Source organism: Anser brachyrhynchus, assembly GCF_964034855.1.
Source record: "Anser brachyrhynchus genome assembly, chromosome: 29".
Lineage (NCBI taxonomy): Eukaryota > Metazoa > Chordata > Aves > Anseriformes > Anatidae > Anser > Anser brachyrhynchus.
In genome coordinates, this window is record NC_137722.1 from 1254074 (window position 1) to 1275830 (window position 21757).

The following is a 21757-nucleotide window of genomic DNA, read 5'->3' on the forward strand; positions in this document are numbered from 1 at the left end:
CGCTGCGAAGCCAAGCAGTGCCAGCACGAGTGGAGACAGGAGTGGAGGCCTTCAGAAATGATGCTGCGGGGATGGGACAGCAAATCAGGCCCTTCGTGCGTGGACAGGGCAGGTGGTGGCTTGGGGTGGCTGCAGGGAGAGCCCCTCTCTGCGCTGGGACCGGTCCGGTGGCGAGGATGTGCTGGGTGGTGTGGAGCAGGGTCCCCATCTTCAGGGTGTTGGAGCAGCGTTAGGAATGGCCGAGTTATTCGTCCCCTCTGCAAACTGGAGTGCTGGGGTGGTGATGAGAGAGGAGACATTTATAGGAAAAAAACGGGGTTCTTCGGGGTGATTCTGTCAACAGCTGTGGGGAGACCCCGAACGTATCCAGATGGGATCGGCGCTCTTCAATTAGGATCCTGCCATCCTTTCTCCCTGCTCCATCCTTCCCACACCTCCCTCCCGTGTTCAAGCCGCCGTATTTTTCTTTGCCACGCACTTCGGTGGTAGAAGAGGACTGGGGCTGAGCCGGGGAGGAGCAGGAACCTCAGCACCGGCGCCTGCAGCGGCGCTGACACCGAGCCGCGGGGCGCACACGCGGCGTTTGCCTTGGAGGAAGCCCACATCCCTCGAGATAACAGTATGTGCAGGAGAAACACACCCCTCCTCTCGGAGATAAGTTTGTGTGCAGACACGGCCCGAAGATAAACACCCAGGAAGGCAAACATCCAAGTCGTACACCTGTATGGGCGCGGAGCACCTGTGCGCAGCCTCCTGGGTGCACCCGAGCTGGGCTTCGGTGCTCGCCAAGCCTGCTTTTGCCCTCGGGAAACACTTACAGGGCCGAGCCATGCCCCCAAAATCTGGAGATGCTCAAGGAGAGACCCAGCTGAGGTTTGTTCTCGCTGGGTTCAGGTGGCTGCAGCTTTCAAAGATGCTTGGAGCAACGTGGGCACGCCAGGGCCGGGGCGCATCCCAGGCTGGGAACCAGCTTCTGCGGGGTGCCCGTGGCTCCTCCTGTTGCGTTTGGAGGATTTGGGCCTTTGAGCTGAAATCCTGCAGAAGAAAGGTCTCTGGACGCGTGTCGGTTTGTGCTGAAGCACGCTTTGCGTGGCTGGAAGATGCTGTCTGTAGTCTTTAGGCTGCGGGTTCACTTTTCCGGTAGCTTTTGGGTAGCTTCAGCGCGCGGCTCGGAGTCTTCAAGCTCCCGGGAATGGCAGGAAGGGCTTTTGGTAAGCTCCTCGTTTGTCAGCGGTTGTGAAATTGGCACCGATTGAACCGTCGCTGGCACGGCCTCGCCGCAGCGCGAATGCTTTTGTGGGCGATTTCGACACGGGCTTTGCTGTTAGGATGCCCGTGGTGGGGTTGGTGCTGCTGAAATGTCCGCCCTGGCAGATGCATCCCAGCTGCAGCCGGCGGGTTTGGATCTTGCCCTGCCGTCGGGCTCCCGGGGTTTTATTTTTCAGGGCTGACTGGGAAACGGCGAGGGCACCGTCACGTATAGCCCAGGTCAAACAAGGGGGCTGAGGAATTCTGGTGCAGGTCAGCCCCGCGTGCGCATCTCAGAGGCTGTTTCTGCATTCTTTCTGAGTCTCTCAGTGGAAGTGAAGCGGCAGAACGACAGCTGAGGCCGGGAAAAGCTCTGGATTGCTGCGAGCTGCCCCGCTGTAGGAGCAGGGGGACGGTGGGCCGATGGCTGCAGATGCCTCCCAGCTGCGTGTGACCTGTGCAACGGCCCAGCTGCGGTTTGTGGGACACCCTGGAGGACAAGGTGGCGGGTGCCAATACCCCCTCTGCTCGTCTCCAGGAGGGTTAGCAGATGCAGAGGTGCTAACCATCTGCAGGGAAGGGTACTGCAGAAGGAGCCCCCCTGGCCCCCCGACCTGCCATGCTGATCGCAGGGGGCTGGAGACACGCTTTGGCACCCCCGTCGCAGCTTCGTGCGCTCGCTCCGATTGAAAAGAAATCACCGGCAGCGGGTTGGAACCACGCAGGGGTGGTGGTTCTGCCTCTCGTCTGTCACCAGGAGGGCTTGCTGCAATGCAGCCTCGGCTGGGAGGCGAGCAGCAACCTGAGGAGCCCTGTACGGACAGGTAGGAGCCGTAAGGAGCCGGGCAGCCGGCTACCACCTCCGTGCTTCTCGTTAGCTTTGTAAATACCGCGGCTGGGTCCTTCCTCGGGAGCACGACCCAGAGCAGGGGCACTGTGCCGGTGGTTTGTGGCTGCGAAGTGCTCCCGATGTGGATGCTGCGGAGCAGAAAAGATGTGCCTGCAGCTTAGCTCTGCCCTGCCCGCTTCGCGGGACCGTGCGTGCTTCCTGCTGGTTTCGCAGTTGTGGATCAACAGCATCCGTACCCGTCAGCACGAGCTGAGATGCCAGGAGAGGTGGTGCTGGTCCTGACGGGGCGATGCCGCGGTGACTCTGGGTCCTCGAAAATCCCTGGGCAGGATCGAAGGCTGCGCTGAGTCCGTGCTTCGTGAGCGACGCCAGGGCTGGGCCACCGGGGAGGCGTAGGGAGGTGCCGTCGCCTCGGGAGCTCCAGACTCGAGCATTGTCTATTTCAGAAAGGGCCGAGGCTCGTTGGAAGAGCCTCACACCGACCAAAACGGAGTATTTGCTTTGAAGGAAGGGACGGTGCTGGAGCTTGGAGTCAAAAGGAGCCTCAAGGTATCCAAACAGAGGGGCCGAAGCGGTGGGGACGGAGGCCAGCTTGCGATTTGGGTGCTGGCCCTGTCCCTCTGCAGTGAACCGTCCTAGCAGCTCCACGTCTGATCTCTCCTTGTGTCAAATCACAGCAAAAAGGAGGCCCTGGAGAATGGGCTGGAGCCCCGCTCCTTCCCTGCTTGGAGAGCTCCGAGTCTCCCCGCGGCTCCCGTCGCTTTTCCTGGCTGCTTTTCTGCTCGTGCCTTGAGGTGTTTGGCACGGCGATGGCAACGAGCCCTTGAAAGATCCATCAAGCTCGAGGAACTGGAAGAATTTTTATTTATTTATTTATTTATTTTTCGGTCTTGGTGGGACTTTGCTGGATGTCTCGTTGGGTCTGGCTTGCTCCCGAGTCACTTTCCAGCCTGGGTGGAGGCTCGCTGCCTCCTGCAGGAGCCCAGGCTGGGTGATGGCCTGCGACAGCGATGGGAACAAGTGATAGCGCTTGGCTGCTTCCCTGCTGGAGAGGCTGGGGTGCTGGCACGCCGGGGCCGTTTCACACCACGCAGACGTGTCTGGGACAATCCGCCGAGCGAGCCAAGAAGGTGGAGGGTGTGTGCGCCGAGAAGCCTGGGAGGGACGCGGGGTGTAGGATGGGGTGCTGGCACATCTGGAGGTGGGACAGGGGAGCTTGCAGAAGGATTTGTGGGCTGGGTCTGCTGTGAGCTTGGGCGTGTGCTGGATCTGCACGGATCTGCATGTCCTCCCTCTCGCTGCCTTATCTGCTGGCTTGCCGGGGGAGGCCTCCCAGCGCTGCTGCCTGCCCGAGGACATCCTTGCAAAACCCAGCAGCTCTCCCCTCCGTCCACGCAGCTTTCGTCTTCCTCTCTGCTCAGCAGCTCTTGGGCATCGCTGACCACGGGAGCGAGCGCTGAGGCTTTGCCGGAGCTGCCCCTGCTGATGCTGAGAGCCCAGGTTAGAGGAGAGGGGACCGGCTGCATGCTGCTGGTCGCTCGCGTTGTGTGTTCAGCATTAGGATAAAAGATGGTCTGGTTGGAGAGAGAGGGGTGTCCCAAACACAGATCTCACAGCAGGCTCTGGAACGAGCGAAGCTCCCTAAGTGGTATCTCGTTACAAAACCTGGTGGTTTCATTTTGTCGGAATATCTAAATTAATTGCAGAAAAGCTACGGCTTGCGTGGAGTTGATGCAAGGGTTTGGTCGCGGGCGAATAGTTTCCAGTGGGTTTGTGCGTTGTGTTGGCATCTGACACGTTTTCAAGAGCCTCGATGGAAGAGTGCGCTGGGATTGCCTTGGCTGGAGGGTGTCCCGCGTGGGCAGGGTGCGGGGCTGAGGGCGTCTCGGTGTGGTGGGGCTTGCAGCTCCGCTGCCTGGCAGAGACAAAGAAAGGGGCTAGGGGCTTGATGGCAGTGAATACAAATCAAAACCCAGAGCTCTGGCCAAGAACCGCGGCTTTCACGCAGAAAAAAAGAGCAATGGCTGAGAAGGGAATTGGGTTTAGGGCTGGGGTCAGCGGGTTTAGAGCTGGACCGGGGCTGGGGGCTTCAGGAAGGGTTTGTGTAGCCCTGGGCTGTCTGTGCAGCAGCGGGATGCTGAGAAGCCGCGGTGTCCGCGATGCTCTCGGGTCCGGCTCCAGCTCTGGCAGGCTTTGCCGAAGAGGGAGGCCAAACAGCTGGTGGAGGAGGAGAAGCCAGCAGAAATGGGACCTGCAGGAGCTGAGCTCTCCGGGAAGGTTAAAACGCTTTTTATCCCGCCGAAATCCCGTCCTCCATCCAGGCTGCGCGAGGCAGGCTGGGCTCGCTCGCTCCGGGTCCCTGCCGCTCGGCGTGGGACCGTCTCCCGCTGCGCCCCTGCCAAAGCAGGAATTCACCCAGGCCTTGCTCCCACGTCTCTCTGCAGCAGGCGGGGGGATCGGCAAAAGCAGCCGCAGCACCTCCGCTCCCTCCTTCCCACTTGGGTGCTTGCTAACCACACGTGCGGGCTCGCAGGAGCCGAGCAAGCTGGCGGCTCCCCGAGCCCGTCCCTGGGCTCTCGGCGTGCAGTTTTTTGCTTTTTTTTTTTCTCCCGCAGCAGCCTCGTGCCCTTTCCGCAGCCCACACAGTTTTTCTTGGGTTGCAGGAGCCCTGGCAGCGGGATCTCGGGGCTGCCTTCCCTGCCAGGGCCCTGCGGGCGGACGGACCAGCTTTTCTTCTTCCCTTATCACCTTCAGCTGCAGGAGAAGCCGCTGCGCAGCTGCCGAGCCGTGGAGGAGCTCTTTGGTTTTGGCAGCCAAGGGAGAGCGCGAGTTCAAGAGCTGCCACGGCTGCGGAGGGACCACCTAAGAGAGCATGGGAGGTTGGCAGGGAGCAGCGTTGAGCAAAAAAAAAAAGGGCTGGCAAAAACCGATGGCGAAACTCCTGGAAGGGGGAGAGCGACTGCTGTGGAGGGGGGGGAATGAGAGGGGAGCAGGGGAATGGCTTGCCACCAGGTGGAGGGACTGGTCCTGGGGGGATTTATTTTCAGCCTCTGGCACGTTCGGCCCAGGACCTTCCCCGCGGGAATAGGTCCCCTTTTTCCTTGAGCTGCTTCTGGGCTTGGCTTCGGAGAGCTGAGCTGGGAAGCAGCGTCTCCCCCGGCGCTGCCCAGGTGTGCTTGGCGTGGCGGGCTGGGCGGGCACCGCGCCTTCGACGTAGGGCAGAAGTCGCCTCCATGGGCTGTGGGACCAAGGAGGGGATCCACGAGCTCTCGGAGCCCGTGTCCTTCAGCAGAAGCACCCTGGGGACTCTCCTTCGGGCAGACTGTCCTTCGGGGGGAGAGTTTCCGCGTGTGAGTATGGCGGACATGGTGGAGCAGGTCCTGCTGGGGCTTTGGGTCGGGGAAGCGGCCTTTCGGGAAGCCACCCGGGCAGGAGCTGGAAGCATCGCCCACGGGATGCTCACGGAGCCACAGCAGGATTCTGCTCGCCCTGCGGCCACCCTTGGGGACCTGGGACCCGCAGCAGGAACCCCCGGCACCTCCTGGTCTCCCACCTTGCTGGTAGAGAGAGCCGCGGACCGCGACAGGAACGACAGGAGAGAAGACACGGGCAAAACTCAGCCGTCCCTCTCTGGAGCTGGCTGGGAGCATCAGGAATCCCTGCAGCAGCAGCAGCAGCTCCTGGCGATGCGAGCGCCCGCGCAGCCGCCCCGTCGGGGCGCGATGCTGCTCCCTTCCCACCGCCCGCACGCCAGGGGAGGGGTGAGCTACAGCAACAAAAATGCGCCCTTCCACTTGGGTGACTGCTCCCAGTTTGAGATGAAAACATTTGTTCCTGAAATTGGAGTCATTCCTGGGATTGCAACACCCGGGCTGTGTTTCCAATTAATCTGCTCGAGTCGTCATGCATTTCCAAGCGCGTTGGCTCAGCAGAGAGCAATCTGGCGCTGGCTTTGGGCTGAAATGCCAGCTGAGATGTGCACGGTACGAAACGAGGAGAAAGCGGCCCCCACACACCAGCCCACCGGCAGCTGGCACGGGATCGTGGTGGGGGGCACGGGGCAGCTCCGGTACGGCCGGGGGGGACGTGGTGGGAGACAGACCGGCTCCCTCCTGGGAGCGGGGAGGCTTGAAATAGTTGTCGAATGACCGTCGGGTTTTTCCTGCCTGGTTTCCTTCTGTTTCTGGGTGTGTGTTTTGTTTTGGGGAGAAGGGGAGGGGGGTGAAGGGAGTCATGCTCGGTCCGTTCGCCGCATCCGCACGAGTCTTGTTTGCGGCCTCGCTGCCGCAGCAAGGAGCGGGAGGTGTTTTGGGGATGGTGGCGGTGTCTCGACCCCGATGCCTTCAGCCTCCTGCCCCTGGGGAGGTGGGCACGGGCTGCATCCAGCAGGTCCTTGGGGGCTGCTCGGGGGGATGCGGCACGGACTCGCTGCTGTCCCCACTCGGGCTTTGCTGTGCCTCTCCAGGTACCTCTTGGAGGCACCGTCCTCTCGAAAGCACTGCCCACCCAGTTCTCCACCCCTCTGCGGCGATGCCGTGGTCCCGGCGGTGCATCTCCACGTGGAGCAGCTCTCCGGGGAGCTGCTGGAAGGACAGCCCCAGCCCATGGCTCCTAAATGGCTCTCCTAAAGCCGCCTTTGCAGAAGAACCCGGGGTTTCTGCCTGGGGCTGGAGGTGACCTGATGCATTCCTCATCTCCCGTGTGATTTTTTTTCGAAAAAACGAAATCGGATCTCGAGCCCGGTCCCAGCTGGGTGGGAGCGGTGCGGCGCGTTAGCACAAACACTCATGGAAAAGCCGAGCTTGCGTAGAAATCTTCCCTTTCCAAGAATGAGGCTCGGGCTGAGGCCCCCTCCCTCCTGAGTCAGCAGGGGTGATGGATGGGGAAGCTCGGCCGCCCTCCTGCCGCTGGGGTCACCGGTGGCTTCTCCCTTCGGGGCTTTGCGGGGAGCCTGCAAAGGGGTTTTTTACCCTTCGGAAGCTGGAGCAGGGACGGAGCCCCCGGCCGCCTCCTCTCCCCGCGCCGTAGGGACGGCGCTGCCGCCTTCCCCGCGGCAGCCGGAGCTGGAAAGCGTTAAGGGAGGCCGGTGACAAGTCCCCTCCCAGCTTGGCTCGTGCTCGCTTTCCCAGCTGCGAGGGCAGCACCGGGGCAGCGCGTTCTTCTGCGGGAGTGCCGTGCGAGCCTGCTCACCCTGCTCGGAGGCCAGCGCAAGCGGGCGGCCTGTGGCGGATGCACAAAAGCCTGAAAAAAAAAAAAAACCAAAAAAAAAAAACAGGGAAGCGAGAGGAGGGGGAAGGCAAGTTTACCACTGGCACTTGAACGCTGCAGTGCGTCACTGTAACGTATAATACTCTTAAGGATGTTGTGCTGATTTCCCAAGTTACGTGCTCCGCAGTAGGCTCTGCCGCGTAGATTTTTTAGCGGCGAGGATGTAAACTTTCTATATTTGCTTGCAGGGCAACAATACCGCTCGCTTTCTATTTTTAACATGTCGGCGGGGCAAAAATGCTCTTGGGAACCTTCGGGGAGCGGAGCAGCTGGGCTCACGGCGCTCCCTGCGCGGCCGGGCTTCGGGCGCGACGCCAGCGGCTCGGCAAGCGGCGTCTGCTGTAGAAGTGCCTGGGCCCCCTTCGCAGCAGGTACGGGGGGCTCGGGCTGGGCAGAGGCAGCAGGGATGCGGAGCCCAGCGCTGCCGGCACGACGCTCGTCTTCCTTTCTCACCCGTTCGAGCCGCGGGCAGGACGGGTTTGCGCCGGGCTCGGTTGCCGGCAGGGTTTTCCAGCCGGCACCGTGCGCGCCGGATGGGGATGGATGTGAGCGCCCCACGCCTTTGGAGCAGAAAGTGAAGATTTTAGCGTGGAACCTGCTCCCTGGGGGCCTTGTTCTTTCCTCTGGACTGGCTGCGAGGAAAGGAGAGCTGCTGTCTTAGTGGTTTTTTTTTTTAATTGTGTAACAGAAAATCCCACCAGCCTCGGGAGCGGGGTTTATCCCAGCGCTGGCCGGTCCGAGTGCGGACAGGGCCGTGGGTTTGCGCTTTGGGGCAGTTTTGGCTGTGTGTCTCACCTCCCTTCTGCCCCTAAATCGCAGTGGAGATGACTTTGGCCTCGAGGGTCCCGTTTTCGCTGTTCCAGGCCGGGTGCAGCTGCGCGGGGCTTGGCCGCGGCCGGGACAATGGCAGGAAACCGTCGGCCGCGCGCGGTCCTTGCCGCTGGCCAGGCACCGGAGCCTCGCGGAGCCGCCGCTGCCTCCGCCGCTCCTCCCGTGCTATTTCCATCGCATTGTCCGGAGGAGAGGAAGGATGTTTCCAGCCTTCTTCCTTTTTGCCTCAAAGGGACGCGGGGAGGGGAGAGGATTTTGCTGGCTGCTGGTTGTGCAACAGGCACAACCGCTGCGCTCGGGACGCGCCGACCCGCTCCGCCCAGGTCGAGGGGCTGCTGCGTCGCGGCCCCGGTGCTGCAGGAGATGCTGCTGCTGCCTCCCCGGCCTTCGTTCCCAGCGGCCGCTTGAGGCTGTTGGGATGCTGTTGGCTCTCAGCGTAAGGTATCTGGGGGAGGCAAAGTGGGATCCTAAAGTTAGAAATTCCCCGGGCGCCGCGCTTTGCTGTGGATGTGCGGGTGGAGGTGTCGGGGCAGGGGTGGGAGGATAATCCGCGTGCAGTCGGTGGCCCATGAGTAGGAGCCTCTGAAACCATTACGAGGTGTGCAGTGGAAATGGGAAGGTCACCTCGTTGAGATGAAGAAATACGGCCTTTGAAAGGGAGTCTGTTTTTTTGGGGGGGGTGTTTTTAGTTCTGTGTCTTGTGGACAAAGCTCTGATGGTTGCGCAGAATTGCTGCAAACCCCTCCTGCGTTTTTTTTTTTTGCACTGCTCTGGCTGCTGTGGGCATGCAAAGTCAAGGCTTGCTGTGCCGGAGGAGGCTGGGCTCCCACGTGCCAGGAAGTGAAAGCAGAATTAAGATGGGAAATGATCTATATTTGCTCCGGCTCGGCCCTCCTAACGCCAGTAAACCCCAAACGTTTGAAGCAAAGATCTTCGTCAGAGCGCGGCCACACCTCTGCCGCTGTCCAGACGTGGAGGCATCGCCCGTGACGCATCTGAGGGTTTGGCTGCACGGGAGAGCTTTGCCAGTTTTACCGGGGTGGTTATCAAGTCCTGGTAGCAGCCAAACCGGGAAAAGCCCCGCTCTCACTGGAGCACGTGTGCTCAGCTGGGATCACCCCAGGACAGCCGGGAGAGTCCAAATTCAGCCCCTTGCACGTGCTCACATCGAGTCTGCGCCGGGACAGCCCCAGCACGGAGCAGGACGGCTGGTTTTTGACGTAGCGGAGCGGAAAGCTTTAAGGATCCCTCTGGGCTCTCTGCTTTGCTCGTCCCGTGGGGAGTCAGGACGCAGCGCGGCGGCCGCGTCCTCCTCGCGCCGTGTCCTCTGGTGCACGGCACCCAGCATGCGCCGCCGAACGCTTGACGAAGCCCAGGGTCGGGGCCAGCCCGCGTAACCTGCCAGAAATCCCGGGAGCTCCAGGCTTTTCCCGCTGACAGGAGGCGCGCGGCGGTGCCAGGGCAATGGAGCAATTCCTTGGCGGCCGTCGGAGCCAGCTCCTTGCGTTAGCACGAAACGCCGACGGTCTCCGGGCTCGTCAAAGCGCTGCCGGTCCCCGGGGGTCGGCGTGACGGCCTTGCCTGCGTGTTTTTAGCCTCGCTGACGCTCCGGCCACACGCGTCCTCTCGTGCGTGTTGGCGTCGGCTGCCCTGCCGCCGGATCCGCCAGGGAGGAGGAGGAGGAGGCGCACGGGGCCCTCGTCCCCTTCTCCCTCTCCGTTTTCGTGGCTTTTGAGCACGGCGAAAGCAAGGGGATGGCGATTATTCTGTAAAGCAGCTTAGAAGCGATGCAGCGGGAGCTGATGCAATAAAACGTCACTTTAGGCTTAGGCAGGAGCCTTTCCCTGCTTTTACAAATGAATGCGCCGGGGTGTGAGCTTCGTTATGGTCTTGCACGTCCCTGTTTGCAGAGACCTCGGCGTTTCCACCTGCTGCTGCGCGGGGCCTGGGTGCCAGCCACCTGCCCGAGCCCACGCAAAGCCTCCCTGTTTATTTTGTCTAAAAGCAATATCCCCAAAAGGAGGAGGAGGTGTCGGGGGGGGGGGGGGGGGGGGGAAATACCCACTCTGGCTTAATTGCACTTAATGAGCCTGATGGAGCCGGCTGCCAGCGGGCCGAGGGCTTTGCCAAGGTTCGTACTTGCCCGTGAGAACTGCAAGGGTGTGGTGGCTGCGCCCGGCTCCGCCGCTGCTGGGAGAGGAGATCTGAGAGCCGCCGCCAGCCCGCGCCGCGCTCGGCCCGGAGACGCACACGCGGTGCACGGGGACACGCGGTGACGTCCGGCGGTGGCCGTGCCCGCCGGGCCGCAAAGGTCCCGTGCGGGTGCTGGAGCCCCGGGCAGCCTCGTCGCTGGGGCTGGGTGCGGCTCTGCAGCGTGTGCCCAGCGAGGGGCTTGGCTGTACAGTGAGTTTTGGGGTCCTGGGTGGGGATGTGGGTTTTGACACCAGCTCCGAGCCTGGGCAGCGCCCAAGTCTCGAATCCCAACGCGTGCGCTGGTTCCTTGGTGTCTGAGGTTAGGCTCAGGGGCTCGCCAGGGCTTTGTTTATTATCTTCTCCTTTTCTTCCCGTGCTCGAGCAGCTCAGCAGCGGGATTAACCCGGGTTAACTCTCGGGGCAGTGCCTCTACACGAACACCGAGCGCGCACGTCCTGCAGCACCCGCTGTGCCTACACCGCGTGCTTTGGCTGCCCGCATCCTGCAGCCATCACACGTCCTCCGGCTGCTCGCTGCCCTTGCTCTCTCCTGGCAGGATCCAGAAGAAACCCTGCTCTGCCTTGGCCTCGTTTAGCTTTTCCAGCCCTTGTTGCATTCCCCAGCTTCAGCGCGGTGGCTCACCCGCCTTGGTGCAAGCACCCACGCTGGCCCTGGGTGGCCGCCACCGGCGTCCCCGTGGCGTGGCAGAAAGGTTTGTTGGACCCAAGCACGCTTCAACCTCCTCCTGAGTGAAGGATCTGATGCCTGCGCCTTGCCCCGGCTGCACCAGCACCGACTTTGAGCCAAAGGTTGCGTTTTCCGCAGCTTCTTCGCGAGGACCCAGGTACGGGAGGCAGGGCTAGACAGACCCACGGCGAAGGATACCAGAAGCGTACCCGTGCAGGAAACTGAAAATGCTGCGGCTTCCTTCCTCCGACATAAATAGCTCCTGCCCTAAAAACCGCGGCTCGGCTCCGTGTGCTGCCAACCGGTCTCCGATGGCTGGAGAGGACACCGAAGGGCTCCGAGCCGTCCTCGGCCGGCTCCGTGGGCACCCCGCGCACCTCCCCGTGGCTTTGTAGGGCAGCGCCGGCCCTCCCCAGCCTCAGAGCCCTCCTGAGAGCCTCCTTCCTTAACTGCCCGGCCCGTCGGCGCTGCAGCAAGGCTCTTGGGTAACCCCGGCTGTGCCCTGGCTGGTTGTGGTTTAACTGTCTGGGCATCGAGCTCTCTGGAGAACTTCGTTTGTGCCTCTTTGCCCCCGTCCCCTACGAGCCACCGCTGGCGCTGCTTCTCCTGCCTCCTTGTTGGCCTGCTCTCTGCGCTGCGTTGGGCACGAGTTATTTTGACTTTTTTTTTTTTTTTCCTAACCAAATCTGCCTTCCAGCCCGGCCTTGGACCTCGGCCAGCGTTTGCCAAAGGGATTTCCTCCTCTGCAGCCTGCAGAAGGGCCCTGATTAAAAGGCAGGTCCCCCTTGAGGAGTCACTGCCTGAGAGCCGGCATTGTGGCAGTCGAGGCTTTTGTCTCAGCAATTCCAGATCAAGCAAAGCACCGCTTGTGAGCCCCGAGCTCCTCCCTGGGGGCTTATGAGTCAAGCTGGGCTCTTGCTGTGTTGCACGCAGCAATTAAAACAGAAGGAAAAAAAAAGAAAAGAAGGAAAAAAAAGTGGGCTGAGCTGTAGCGCTGGTGACAACAGCCCTGGCGCAGCAGCGACCCAGCGCAAGGCGAGGCTGCTCCTACCTGGGGAGGCTTAAACTAAAGGGCTCGGGCGTTGCTCCGCGCTGTTTTGGCTGCTGGGTGGGATGCTCTGCGCGGTTCCCTTGTGCACACAGGGGACGGTGGCAGCGGGGACCCCCAGCCGGGCTTTGGGTCCGGAACGGGAGCGCTGCCCAGCCTGCCAGCGCGCCGTCCAAACCGGTTGGGAACGCTCTCCTCCGCTTATGCAAAGGGCTGGTAATTGCGGAGCGGTTCGTCTAATCGTTTGATCTCTCCTCTGCTTCCCTTGGCACGGAGGCAGCATCCTCTCGTGCTGATGTAACCAGAGCCGGCGCGGCGAGGCGAGGCGTCCTGCGTGCGCAGGGTGCCGCTCGCTGCCCGCGAGTGCTCGGCCGCGGGGCTGCTGCGCGCCCCGGCACCCGCCGGCTGGGAGAGCGGGGCTCAGGGCATGGGGAGCGCCGCCAGAGCCTCTGCAAAGGAGCTGTGGGATCGCCGGCGGAGCGAGGTGATGCCGTGAGGCTCCGGGCTGGATGGTTGCCTCTCGCTGGAGCCCCCCGGGAGAAGCCCGCTCTGCGGGAGAAGATGGCACTGCCGGAGGACGCCGGGGTGCTGGAGCCGAGGCAGAGCGGGAGGACTTGCTTGCCTGGAGCTGCTGCCCGTCGTCTGCGTTCGTCTCTGCCTGCAGGAGCTGGCAGGATTTAAGGTTTTGGGAGCACACCGCGAGCCCTCGCCCCTTCTCCAGCTGCGTCTGCAAGGGAAGGAGGTGGGCGATGCTGCGGGACCAGGCGAGGGGCTCAGGTGGGAAGGAAGCGAGCGGGGAGCTCAGAGATGGGGTGGGCTGCGCTGCGGGGATAATTCCCTGCCGCCTTCCGTGTGGCTCAGGACTTTTCCTGGCAGTTTCCCCCCAGCAGAAACTGCCCACGCTGCTCTGGGGAGCACGCGGCGCCGCCAGGCAGCCTTGGCTCTCCTTCACCGAAGCCCTTTGGTGGTGGATTTCCCTCGGTTCCAGAGGAAACGGCGGTGGTGGCGAGGCTTCCTGGGGATGCCTCGCATCCTCCCCGCGAGCCCGGTGCCGCAGTTTAGTTTGGGATGGGGCCGATGGCTGCTGTGGGTGGGAGGATGCAGCTGCTGGCAGGAGACGGCAGCCAGAGGGGTCCAGCTGCGCCAGTCCTCCCTTGCTGCCCACACGGAGAGTGGCGCGGGGATGGGGTCCTTCTGCAGAGAAACTAGTAAAGAAAAAAAAAAACCCCAAAAAATGCTATTTACTCGTTTTAGACATGCACACCTGCATGCATAGGCATGACTGGTGCCATACGTCAGGGCGGGACAGGAACAGCCGCCAGGGATGGGGATGCCTTACGCTGGGGTTGTGAGCAGCTATTTGGGAAACCGCAGCCGCTGCGTTGCCTGCCCGTGGCGTGATTCCATCCTGCCTGCGCCCGGCTCCCCCCTTGGCTCCGTACCTCTGCGTCCCTGCGACTGAAAGGTCTCCAATTTGGACTGGAAACCCGCCGCCAGGTTTGGCTGTGCAGGTTTTCTGAGCCGATCTGCCTCTGTGTGCGCGCGCCCCGGTGCTTTGAAGGCTTCTAAAACTCCCCGGGACGGGGGCAGCATCCAGGGTGCTCAGCCCCTGGCACGTTTGCAGGTTGCTCCAGCTCCTGGGGAGCCGTGCGGGAGAGCAAAAGGAAGCTGCTTGGTTTAAGTATCGCCTACAGTGAAATTTGGGGCTGGCAATGGGATTCAGGGCTGCGGGGTAATTTGGCGAGGCAGGGTAACCTGGGATCCTCCTGACCAGCTTTGCCCTGCGGGCAAAACACTTCGCAGGCCCGATCTGAGCGTGCGGATTTGGGAGCACTTTGAAAAGCTGCCTTGGAAGAGGCACCGAAAACACACCTGTGCGGCTCCGCTCGTGCCGCCGGGGCAGCGCAGGAGCCGGGCCAACGCCGGAGCTTCGCGTTTCGGGGAGAGCCGGGGTGCCTGCGTCCCTGCTGCAGGTGCAGCCGGACCTCTGGCATGTGGCGGGAGCAAGCACGGATGAATTACTTCGTGCTGAAGGGTTCCCTGCCCTCTTCCTATGCCTTCTGTGCCGTAAGGATGCTGCAGGAAGGTGTAGCATGATCCCGCAGCTCTGAGCATCCCCAGCAGCACCAGTACTGGGCTGTGGGTTGAGAAGTTCCTGTGGGTCTTGGTGCTGCCTGGGTGAAAGGGATTTTTTTTTTTCCCCTCCTCTTATGTTCCAGATGGGGAGAATAGCTTGGTGGGATGCAGGTAAGGTTTTTTTTTTTCATCCACCTAGCGCCTCCCGGCTCCCTGCCAGCATTAAAAACCGAAAACGTGACAGCTCCGGGCAGAGCGTGTTTTGCTCCGTGTCCTTGCAGTGCAAACGCCCCGGTGCACTGTGAGATTGTTGGTCCCGGAGTCACAGGTTTTCAGAGCGTGGCTGCGTGCGTTCGTGGGGAGAAAATTCCAGGGAGGGCTATTAAATGTCTGACTCAAAGGTCACGAGCCACAAATAACCAGCGAGAGTAAGCGGGGGAAGGATCTTGCCCTGGTCCGGTTGCTTCCTTGGGCCTTACGTGAGTCGTTCACAGGCTCCAGCCGAGGAGTTTCTGATTTATGTGCCGGATTATGTGCTTGAAATACCCAAATAATGTGCTTTGCTCACAGGTGTATGTGCACAGGCGGGTTGGTTTCAGGTGCATTGCTTTTCGTTGTGGTTCATCCTCCGTTTGGGAAGGGTTTTGTAACGCGCGTCTGACTGCCAGACTTGACTCGTCAAGTGTCTCGATTTTTTATTTTCTTTTTCTTCCTGGAAACTTTCTGCAGAAAAAAAGCTTGCAAGAAGCAGAGTTGAAAAAAAATATATATATTTATGTTTTTACCCTTGTGGAAAAACTCTTCGGGGCTTTGCATGAAGAAGCGTCAGCCTCTTCTTGTTTTGGAGCAGGAATTCGATGTCTGGTAGGGAGGAGTGGGATCCACCCACATCTGGCCAATTCATAAAGCCCTTGTAAGCCCCAGCTAGCATGCTCCGAAAAGAGTTATCGGGACTTGGCAGCCGCCCGCTCCAAGCATTACATCTTCCCCGCGCATCATCTGCTCGCATGGCTCACGCGGGACGCTGCCTGGGGACGGCTGCGGCCGCGCGGGGCTTTCCCCGCAGCTGCTCTTCTCCCCGGGCAGGAGCGCGGCGGGTCCCCCGGGCTGCCCCTAAAAGGCTGGAAAAGAGGAAAATGCCCCAAAGGCTCCGCTTTTTTGGGGTCCGGCGAGGGAGCCCTCCGGGGACACGTGAGGAGATGGAGGTAGGGGAGCGGAGGGGCCAGCAGAGCGTCGCCGGGGGGTTCCATGTGCCCACCGTGGGGTTCCCTGCACCCACTGTGGGGTTCCCTGTGCCCACCGTGGGGTTCCTACACGTGTCCCCACTCCTACTGCAGCAGGGCAGAGATAACGGGGCGATGCCCCTTCTGCTGGCGTCGCCCTTCGTCGGGAGCGCAGTATTTGGCCCCGTAATTGAAGCCAGCGTCTTAGCGCGTATACCCCAGGGGCCCCAGGGAGGTTATGTGAGGTACCCTGACTCTGGGATTTCCTATTTCTTGAGTCCCGGCTTTGTGTTCTTAGTGTTATTTCAACATAGTCTTTTTCGTGTGGTTTCTGATCTAAGCGTTTTTAATTTGAACAAATCCCCTCCGGCTAATTTTTGTTACTTGTGCGTGGCTCTGGAGGAGACCTCTTCCTTTTATTAAAGAGGAATGTTTTTAATCACATGCATTCTTCAACCCGGCTGAACTCTGAACCTTTCACAGCTAATCAACAGAAGATGGGAAACGGTTTTCAAAAACTGCATTTAATTCCTGCTCGGCCTCGGACAAAGCTCGGGGCTGGCCGATGCGAAACGGGGACGGCGAGGGGCCGCGGAGCCCCGGAGCTCCGCTGGGTCTGCTTTGCTCCTTACCAGCCCGCTCGCCTGGCTTTGTTCGCTCCCTGCTCGATTTCCCTCTTGTATAAGCGCAGCTTTTTGCTGACGGCTGATCTCGCCTTGTTAAAAAAAACCAGGGAATGCCAAAAGCCGAGCGTTCGGCGGCGCTTTGTGGTTTTTTTTGCGGGGGGCGGCTGGCCGAGAGCGGCGGCGTGGCTCGCGGTTTCCCCCCGGGGAAAAGGAGCTGCCCCAGCGCCGGATTAACGCCGCCGGCCTGGGGAAGTCGCCGGCACCAGGGTTTCACCCTGCTCAAAAAGCTTAGCAGGGGGCACTCGAGGGCTCGTGCAGAGCGTGGCGGAGCAGGAGAAGCCCCAAAGCCGGCGCTCGGGGGGCGCAGAGCCCGGCTCCGTCGTTCGGAGTGCTCCTCGCCTCTCCTCCTTCGCTTCCTTGGGGTGCGGAGAGAGCGAAGGAAGGAAGGAGGAGGAAGAGGCCGGCCGGCGGAGCAGCCTGGAAAATGCTCGTAAGGCGCTCGGGGCTGCAGAGCACAGAGCCCGCATTCACGCTCGCCCCGCCGGCGGCTTGGCCGGGGAGAGGCCGCGCCGCGGCCGCTGTCGCCGTGTTGCAATCTCCCCTTTCCCGCGGAGGAAGGGTGTTGCTGCGGCTCGACCTGCCCAGGTGCCGAGAGGTTTGTGCAACGGGCTCGGCAAGCCCCCCCCCACCCCGGGGCCGTCGCCTCCGCGCGCTCGCGGGGGCCCCGCTTTCGCCTCCTCGGCTTCCTCCGGGCGCGCTGGCGTGTTTTCCTCCCCGCGACCTGCCCGCCTCGGGTGACCCAGAAAAACAACCGCCTCGTGCCGCCGGCGGCGCGGTGACGTCCCCGGTGCTGACGGAGGGCAAGGCAAAAACCTCCCCCCGCCCTCCCCGCTTCTCTGCGGCTGCTTCGTGCCCCAACCGCCTCCTGCGTCGGCTGGGCTGCGCGGCCCGGCTTTGCCGTTCGTGATTTGTTCAGCAGAAGCAGGAAGGAGCTGGGGGGAAGCGTCGTGTCCTCGCAGAGAGGCTGCGCCTTGCTGCCCGCCCGTGGCGGGGGTCGCATTTTTGAGCGCTGCCCCCCGGTGCCGTCCCGGTGCCGCGGTGGCCGTGGAGCCGGGCTGGCCACCAGCGCCGGCCTTCCCATGCGAACGTTCTGGCGAACTAAAAATAAGTCGCAAAAAAAAAAAATAATAATAAAAAAATGTTGGCAGGCGGGAGAGGAGCCTGTCCCAAAAACCGCCTCTTTTTCCCCGGGAGGAGGAGGAGGAGGAGGATGATGCTCGCTTCGCCCCGCGCGCATGGCTCGGGAGCTGGAGGCAGCCCCTCCGTGGGGTTTGCGGGTCCCCACACGGCGCTGGTGGCCTCCGAGGGTCCCCAGCAGGACGCGGGTTCAGCTCGGGGAAGGGGGCAGCCCCCCTTGGGCAGCCCTCGAGGTGCCGGGTTTCGGCTGCGGGGCCCTTTCCTGGGGCGAGGGGAAGAGGAGGAGCCGCTCGCCTGGCCGCCTGCCCCCTGAATCATGCGCGAGCGTCGCATCGGAGGCTGCGGCGGAGGGGAGTTGTTTACTGTAACTCTTGGCGGAGGTCCCGGCATCGAACCCCAAATGAATTCAAGCTGCGGAGGGAGGTCACGGCTGAAACAAACAGCTCCCAGGGCAGGAAGGGCTTCGTGCGGGGGCTCGGAGCTGCAGGAGGGACGGGTGGCACCCCCGGGGAGCCGCCGGGTGCTGCCCGAGGCTGGACAGCGGCTCTGCCCTGGAATTTGCTCCGCCGAGCGCCGCGTTTCCAGCTCTGCAAAATCACCCCGAGCTTCGCGGCTTTAACCCAGCAGAGAAGCTGCAACCCCGTTTGTTTTTGTTTTTGTTTTTGTTTTTTTGCAGAGGTTTGGGCGCTCTGCTCCCACGGTGCCTTTCCTCATCCCTGCCCTCGCCCTCCCCTCTCCCCACCGGCCCCGTTTGGCTGCAGCCTCCCCGCGGGGCGGCTCTCCGCGCGGCCGCTGCCTCTTGGCCGCGGGGATGCTCGACAGCCTTTTTCCTGGCTCCGGGAGCACGATGAGGAGTTGTTTTTCTGGCTGCTGGCCGCTGGCCTGCCCGGCCTCCCTCTCCCCCGGCGCACGCGTTCCCTCCCACTTCTTCCCTTCCGCTGCTGCTTCGGAGTTTGTTTTTAAAAAGTCTGAAAGAAATGAGGCAGAGAGATTCCCAGCTACCCGGCGAGCGCCTTCCGTCCTCGCCTCCCCTCAACGCCCCGTCCTTCCCCCGGGCTTGTCCCTGAGCCCCCCTCACCCCTTTTCTGCCCCAGGTTGGTGCCGGCAGGGCGGCGGATGGCTGGATGGAGAGGTGAGAACAGGGCTGCTGCTGCTGAGCTTAGGCTGGGGGCCGGTCAGGGAGCTCCCTCCGGGTGCTCTGAGCACCACGAGCAGAGGGGAGGCTGTGAGGATGGAGGCCGTGGCACGGAGGATTGGTCCCGTCCCCCTCGCAGCCCTGTTTTCCCCTCCAAACGGTGCTTCCGCACGCCGGCGGCTCTTCTCCGCGTCTCAAAGCTGAGCCTGGCAGTCGTGGCCTCGGCTCCTGTCCCGCAGCAGGACAGCTTGGCTGGAGGGGACGCAGGGGTAGCCGAGCCTCGGCAAGTTCCTGCAGCTAGCGAGCAACCCACGATGTTTTTTTTTAATTTTTTTTTTTATTTTTTATGGGCCGGGTGCCATCAGAAATCCCCGTTTCCCACCCCAAAGTTTGCTCGTTACAGCCTGTCCCTGCCCGGCGCCCCTGGGGAGTGCTGAGCTCCAGCCTTCCTCCCTCCGAGCATCCTCCTCCTCCTCCTCCTCGCCGTGGCCCGGGAACCACGCGAGCTGGGAAGCCGGGAGGTGGCAGCCCGGTGTCTTTATCGCTTGCATCCTTCAAAATCGCTGACGTTTAGCGAGGATCCGGGGCCCTGCGGGGCTGGCTGGAGCTGGGAGGTTTCGGGAGCAGCGCCCGGCACCGCGGGGATGAGCTGGCAGCACCGTGAAGGCTAGCGGCGTTTTCTGGACCCGTGCACGGCTGCTTGCAGGCGTGGAAGGGTGAAGCGAAGGGCTGAGGGCAGAGGAAGGGTCTCCTTGCTTAGGGTAACGCTACTTGGGCTCAGGCTGGGTCATAAAAACGCGTCTGAAACACACTTAGCTGCTTGTGCGCTGCCCAAGGTCTCATCCCACCCATCTCGGGGCATCGCACCTGAGGCTGGAGCCTCAGGGAGCGGGAGCTCAGCAGCTTCCAGCTGTTCTCAGCCTGGTGTCACACCAGGGTGCGGCAATTAGAGCCAATTAGCTGGAGGCAAATGAAACCCCAGGTATCAGTGAGACGGAGGGAATGGGGTCAGTCCTGGGATGGGGCACCCCTGGGAGCATCAGGCCCTCGGGGCTGAAGCTGGGGTCGTGTCCCGAGGGATTTAGCTGGTGTGAAAAAACATTTATCCCATGGAGCTGGGGCAGCTTTCCCTGCCCGGGCCGTGCAGGATGTCCAGAGCTGACCCCGCTCTTGCAGGGCCGTGCATTTCATCACCTGCGTGGATGGGAGCTGGCATTCGGGACCTGTCCTGTGCCGCGCTGGGGCTTTGCCAGGTTTCCCCCGTTCTGTTGCTGCGTTGCAGGGCTGCAGCCTGCCGAGATTTCTCCTGCAATATCGCAAGCATCAGCACAAGCTCCCTGATGTCGTTGAAGCTGAGGTTTGCACAGCGCAGGGCGTGGTGCTCTGCCTATAAAAATAACATTTGCATTTTCCTTTTCTTTTCTTTTTTTTTTTACTTGAGCTGCTTCACTACTTGCGGAAAACAATTAGTTCTCAGGCTGCAGCAGCTTTGGCCCTGCAGGAGCATCCCCCTTGGCTGGATTTCCTGCCCACCTGCCCGTCCCCAGCTTCTTTTCCCCTCCCTGTGCTGCAATGCTCGTGGCGAAGCTGCTGCAGCTGCCTTGGCTGTGTTTTTGGGATGCCACAGGCCCCTTGGGGCTGTCCGCGTGTCCTTCAGTTGCTGTCGTGCTCGCTCGTCCCCGTTCTGCTGTGCTTTTTGGAGCATCCTCCTGCAGCCCGCGCTGGATGCGACCTCTTTGGGGCAGGCACTGGGGGCAAGCCGTGTCCCATTGCCACCGCCACCCCGTAGCTTCCTGCAGGTGGCTTCGTTGGGCTAAATCGGGCTGCAGAGATGCAGGAGGGGCAGCATCCGCGTGGCAGGGTGGGGGCATTGCCTGCCCTTCCCACGGGGGGCTGCAGGTCGCCCTGTTTCTTCGCCGGCTTGCAGCGGTGCCGTGCTGGAGGCAGCCAGCCTTTACGCTGACCCGTGGCACCTGTGGGGTAAGCTCAGCGAGGCTTTAGGTGAAAATCCCCTGCTGCGGGGGGTGCTGGACGCCCTCTGTAGTCGAGGCTGTTCTAGGGGGTCCCGTGAGGACGGGGGAGGCTGCGCACCCCGGCAGGACGGGAGTGCCTCCGGTTTTCGAAGCCGTGGTGTCAGGGAGAGGTGCCTGCAGCACCTTGGAGGCTCTCCAAGCGCGCCTCGCTCACAGGATTTCTGCCTGGATGACGGCGGAGGCTTTCGCAGGCAGCAGATGGGATGTGGCAAGCCCTTCTCGGCAGCAGGGCGCGTTCCTCCCAGCGCCCTCCCGTGCGTCGGGGTATCCTCGCCCCGTCCCCACGCTGCCGCCGCTTCCCTGGGGGTACGAGGCACAGGGGGCCCCCCTGCGTGCTGGTTCTCACCCCGCCGCACCCCGCTTTGTGTCTCCGCAGCTGCTGTGAACCCGTGCACCTCCCCGCGGGTGCCCCAGGCCGCCCCCATGGACCTGCGCATCGGGCAGCGCGTCGTCAAGCCCGGCTCCGACACCGCCCTGCTGGCCCTGAAGCACACGCAGCAGCTGCAGCACCAGCTCTTCCTCGCCAGCCTGCACCAGCAGCAAGTGGAGCAGCTCGCCCACCAGCACGTGAGGGTACGGGCGGAACGGATGCTTCCAAAAATCCCTTTTTTTCCCCCCCAAAAAAAACCCATGGAGCTTGGGGTGGCGCTGCGTGCGTGCCAGCAGTGCCCTGCCTCCAGGCTGGCCTCGCCTGGGCTCCCATCTCTGACGCCTTAACCACCAGCTCAGTAAGAAGCTGGAAATCCCAACCCCAAAATAATCTTCCCAGGTCAGTTCTTGCCTTCCCATGAGCTAGAGAGCCTGCGGCGCTCCTCAGCCATCCCAGAGGCCGCGCTGATGCAAGGAGGCCGGTTAGGGAGGCAGGTTGGGGGGGGGATTTTGTGCGTTCCAGTCCAAACTTCAGCCCTGCCAAGGGCAGCAGGAGGCTGGGGCCTCCCGGGACGCGTGGAGCGGGGAAGTGTTTGCAGCCGCACGCCGTGTGTGCCGAGAGAGGAGCCAGCGCGGCTGGACAGGATGCCTGGTGTCTGTGATCTGCCACTCGTCTTGGCCACCGCTGCCTCTCTGCTCTAAAGGCACGGCTTACTCACTCCGCCAGCTAATTGGCTTTTCTGGGAAGCCTTCGCCGAAATCCTCTCGTGTCACCCGGAATAGGACCCTTCCCTGGCACGGCGCCTGCTGCCGGGCTCTGCATTGTCACAAGGTTTTGTGAGGTTTAGGCTGGGTGCCTCCTCTGGGGCCCGATGCTTCCACCTTCAGGGGCAGAGCAGGTTTTTGGGGCCACGGCCAGGCAAGTTGTGACCATCTCCTAGCGTGGAGATCGAGCCCTGTCCTTGTGGCTCCT

At 62.1% G+C, this 21757-nt stretch overlaps 1 protein-coding gene across 12 annotated transcripts in view; it reads left to right on the forward strand.

Annotated features, from left to right (window-relative positions):
• HDAC7 (histone deacetylase 7) overlaps window positions 1-21757 on the forward strand; it is an 80595-nt gene that overhangs the window by 44736 nt on the left and 14102 nt on the right. For 6 of the 12 annotated variants that reach the window (XM_080570538.1, XM_080570533.1, XM_080570537.1 and 3 more), the window contains one exon: window positions 20792-20988. In XM_080570538.1, the coding sequence (XP_080426664.1) occupies window positions 20792-20988 (197 nt within the window). Of the gene's footprint in view, window positions 1-7440; window positions 7738-10266; window positions 12868-12913; window positions 15407-18246; window positions 18380-19187; window positions 20363-20791; window positions 20989-21757 lie in introns of those variants that run through there. The other 6 variants (XM_080570530.1, XM_080570536.1, XM_080570541.1 and 3 more) reach the window with 5 other exon arrangements.